The 4148-nt window shown below is 37.0% G+C and overlaps 1 protein-coding gene across 1 annotated transcript; it reads left to right on the forward strand.

Moving 5' to 3' along the window:
• The first annotated feature begins 1388 nt into the window (after positions 1–1388).
• LOC148788373 (uncharacterized) lies at positions 1389–1778 on the forward strand. The gene has a single exon (XM_088880041.1). The coding sequence runs from the start codon at positions 1389–1391 to the stop codon at positions 1776–1778; it is 390 nt and encodes a 129-aa protein (XP_088736167.1).
• The last annotated feature ends 2370 nt before the right edge of the window (positions 1779–4148 follow it).

A 4148-nucleotide genomic window follows, 5' to 3' on the forward strand; every position in this document is an offset into this window, starting at 1 on the left:
TTCTGTAATTTTTCTGAAATTATTAATTTTGGCTAATTTTATTTTACTAAAAAAAAATTATGCCATAAATTAATTTGTAAATGGTTTCCAAACAAAAAAAAAAAAATCGTACATTGGATGTATGGTTGGTATCCCTTTTTTTTAATTGCATTATTAGTATGTTATTTTCTACATTTAATTATGTTCTTGGTATTTGATATTGGACATTTATTGTAAAATACATAGATTATATTTATTTGATTAGCATTTATATATTGGATATAAATGTGTTAATTGTTGTTTATTGGATAAACAATGGGGATGATCACAAAACTCATTGGTCGAATCCATGGTTTACTTTTATGTTGTGTGAGGGCTGTGTGTCTCTTTGTTTTAATTTCTTCAAACGTTTTTACCCTTGAAATAATAACGCTTGCTTTCTCCCTCTTTTTGTACTCCCCCCATCTTTTGATTGGGTTTCCCAATTTCAGTTGTAATGAGTGTAGTTATGAATATGATGTTTCATTTATTTTAAATAAATGTAAGCTTCCAAGGAGATGAAGGCCTAGGCCTGTTGGAAAGAGCTCATGACGGAAGAAGGATAAAGAGGAAGGCCCATTAGAATAATAATGGTTTACTATTTTGTAATAGTTAGGCCACACCCTAATTGACTATAGAATTTGGGGCTCAATAGGTCACCTAGGATTGGGCTTGTTATCATCCAATAGGGGCGTGTTGGGTTTGTTTTTGCATATGGTGTATGTTTTAATATTTGAAGTATGATGTGTATGGAATGCATCTATTTATACTCAATGATTAAAACTAATACATGGAAAATCCTAAATAATGATGAGATCTCGGTTACAACAATCTTAACCCTCAGTTGGATGCTCCAAGTTAAAAACTATTAGGCCCATAATGGATTAAAATTCAAATGGTTTGATTAAATCCAAGCCTTCCATCCACAAAAATGTGGTGTGGATGCTACTTTCACCTATTTGTGATCTCACGAGTTGTGGGCTTTTTGAAGAAATAGTTGGATGGGTTAATGACTTAAGACCTAGTCTTAAACTTGATATTTAATATTACAATAATCTACTAAATTTATGTTTACATTTGATGTAGATGTCTAAGAATCCACTCACTGCAATTCTTGAGACTAATAAATTTAACGGAACAAACTACAATGATTGGTTGTGAAATCTTAAGATTGTCTTAGATTTTGAGAACCGAACCTATGTTCTGGATAGGTTTCTTCCTCGGGCTTTGCCGGAAGGGTCCACATGTGAAAAACGTTTGACGTTCGAAAAGTGGCATGAGGACAACCGGAAGGTCGCAGTATCTTACTGGTGTCAATGGCTAATGACATCAAGAAATAGTATGATAGGCATGATGATGTCCAATCGATAATGCTCTGCATGAGCGACGATTATGTGGTTCCGGGCCGACATATTAGATATACTATGACAAAAGCATTTTTCGGTGCCAAGATGATTGAAAGGTCTTTTGTACAGGAGCATGGGGTTAAGATGTTTTCCCTTGTGGAGAAGCTTAAGGACCTCAAGGCTGATTTTGAAAAAGAGACGTACATTGATGTGATCCTTCAGTCTTTTCCTCCATCCTTTGACTCGTATATCGTCAACTATAACATGAATGGTCTTGACAAAGGCCTTCATGAGTTGATAAATATGTTTGTCCAATATGAGGCAATGTTTGAAAAGTCTGCGCCGTCAGTAATGCTAGGAGAGGCTTCGACCTTAGAAGCGAAAGGAAAAGGGGCCGGACGCTGGAGGAGATAGAAGGGTAAGATAGAAACAGCTACTGCAAGCGCTTGGAGTGCTCCTGTTGCCTAGCTGGGCATGGAAAAGGAGAAGAGGAAGGCGATTCGACAGTCATGGATGCCGAAAGATATTTGTATTAAATGCAATGAAAATGGACAATAGAAGAGAGAGTGTCCGTCCTCTATAAACAAAGTATAATTTGTTATTGAGCCTTAACATAAATACTTTATACTTCTTTGGTATTGGATACGAGCTAAAGCTTAAAACTGAAAATGGTTTGTAGGTGGTGGAAAGGAGTAGTAGGCTTAGACAAACGATCCTGAAACTTAGCAATGGTAAGACTGTTGCTACTGTGGTTATGGAACTAGATAGACTTGGATAGTGATCATGTTAGGATAAAGTTGATAGGATATAATTATGCAACCTAGCATAATCAAATTATATTTTTTCATTGCTGGACAATTTGGATTACATGATTTTGATCAATGATGGTTATTTCATTTGACAAAGAATGGTTATTCTTGTTTGCTAGGTTGTTTACGTAATTATTTGAACACTATCTCATAATTGGATTATGAGTGCTCAAAACAAATGGTAAAAATGGATAATAAGATAAACTCACAGATCTGGCATGCGAAGCTAGGTCAGATTTCTCTAGTTAGGATAAGGAAGTTGGTGAATTCAATGAGTCTAGATATAGACAAGTTGAGTCTACAAGCTTGCAAGTCCTTCCTAAGCAAGATGAGGACCGAGAAACACTTTGTAGGACAAAGTGTGCTTGCCAATGGTATATTGGATTGGATCCAATTAGACATCTATGAGTCATTGAATACACAGAGCCAAAGGGGGTTCACAAGTCTAAGGACCTTCGGAAGGTTCCAAAAATTAGACTTGAAACGGAGAACCAAACTGGCTGCAAAATTAAATCCTTCAATTGGATTGAGGTAGTGTGTATTTAGTGTGTATCTAATGAGAATGGAATTCTCACTCAGTGGAGTTCTCTTTGAAGTACCATTAATTGAATGGTGTCTCTGATAAAGGAGGGATTGAACATTGTTGGACTTGGTTCAGTTGTTCTTTCACTGAACTATCTTAGGCCATGTGGCATGGCAAGTCTGTTTCCACAACGTACTTTAGTATATGGGATGATCCTGCATACATTAAGGGACTAGTGGGAGACAAACTAGATTTGTACAGGTTCATTTATTATCTCCTTGGGAGTAGCTCCTTGAGGAATCAAGTGGAGAGACACCTTAGTCAAATGTAACAATCATCATTTGTAATCGAATTCTTCCAATAACTCACTATATTCCAGCCTCCTGAGGGATGACTAGAACACCTGAGTTACCTAATAGGTACATGTTTTTTAGTCTGACCAGTTAATTAGATTATGATCCAAAGACATAAGGAGAAGCGAATGTAGGACATCGAGTTAGATGAATGGCTTGGAGCTATGAGATTCGACATGGAGTACAAATTAGGTTTGAAACTTCTTGTATCTAGAATATTCATTTAGACAAGGTCATGAAGGGTAAGACTCAGGTTGAGAATGAGTTGGAAGGTCAGTGGGAGCTTAGTTGTGTTCCTAGTGTTTTAGGTGTGAACATCTTATTATTTCAAATAATGTGAAGATGTTGGAAAACACTAAAGCACAAACATTATTCATGTGATTCTCCGTGAAGGAATTGGATTCCTTCCCTAATTATAGGGTTAAGCTATCCAAAACTTAGTCTTTGTGGATTGATGAGGAGCTCAGAAAGATGTTTAACATCCCTTTTGACTTTTGCCATTGACAACGTGGGTATGTGGTCTGATGCGCTAGGCCAAATGTTGTGTGTGCTTTGAGCATAATAATGGATATCGGGAGTGTATCGAGAAGGTACTGCATAGCAGTCAAGATTACTCTTTAGTCCTGAATAAGGATTAGAAAAGTGTTCTTGATGCATGTAAATGGAGAGTTGATTCTGAAAGGCTTTGGCGATACTAGCTTCCTGTTATATGAGAATGGTGAATAGTCTCAATTTGAATATATATTTAGGCTTAATAGTGATGTGGTGGCTTGGAATGGTTACAATCGGGATGCCACAATGATTTTCACCATGAAAGTCAAATGTATAGTAACTTTAATAGTTGCTCAGGAGTTTTGGATGAAAATCACATCTAATGGTTGAATATGGAACCTAGCATGGCCAAACCAGTAGTTACTTGGAGGATAACAACTAGGCAACGACATAAGCAAAAGGGCCGAGATCTCATCACAGATCCAAGAAATATTCTTAGACGCCAGCATCAGTTTGGAACGATGGTTGGAAGAGGTGACATGCGGTTGGACCGCGTCATTTTGATAGAAAATATGGTAGACCCGTGAGAATGACCTGGTATCGCAGA

This window comes from Sesamum indicum, linkage group LG4 (genome assembly GCF_026168435.1).
Source record: "Sesamum indicum cultivar Baizhima isolate 11 linkage group LG4, ASM2616843v1, whole genome shotgun sequence".
Taxonomy (NCBI): Eukaryota; Viridiplantae; Streptophyta; class Magnoliopsida; order Lamiales; family Pedaliaceae; genus Sesamum; species Sesamum indicum.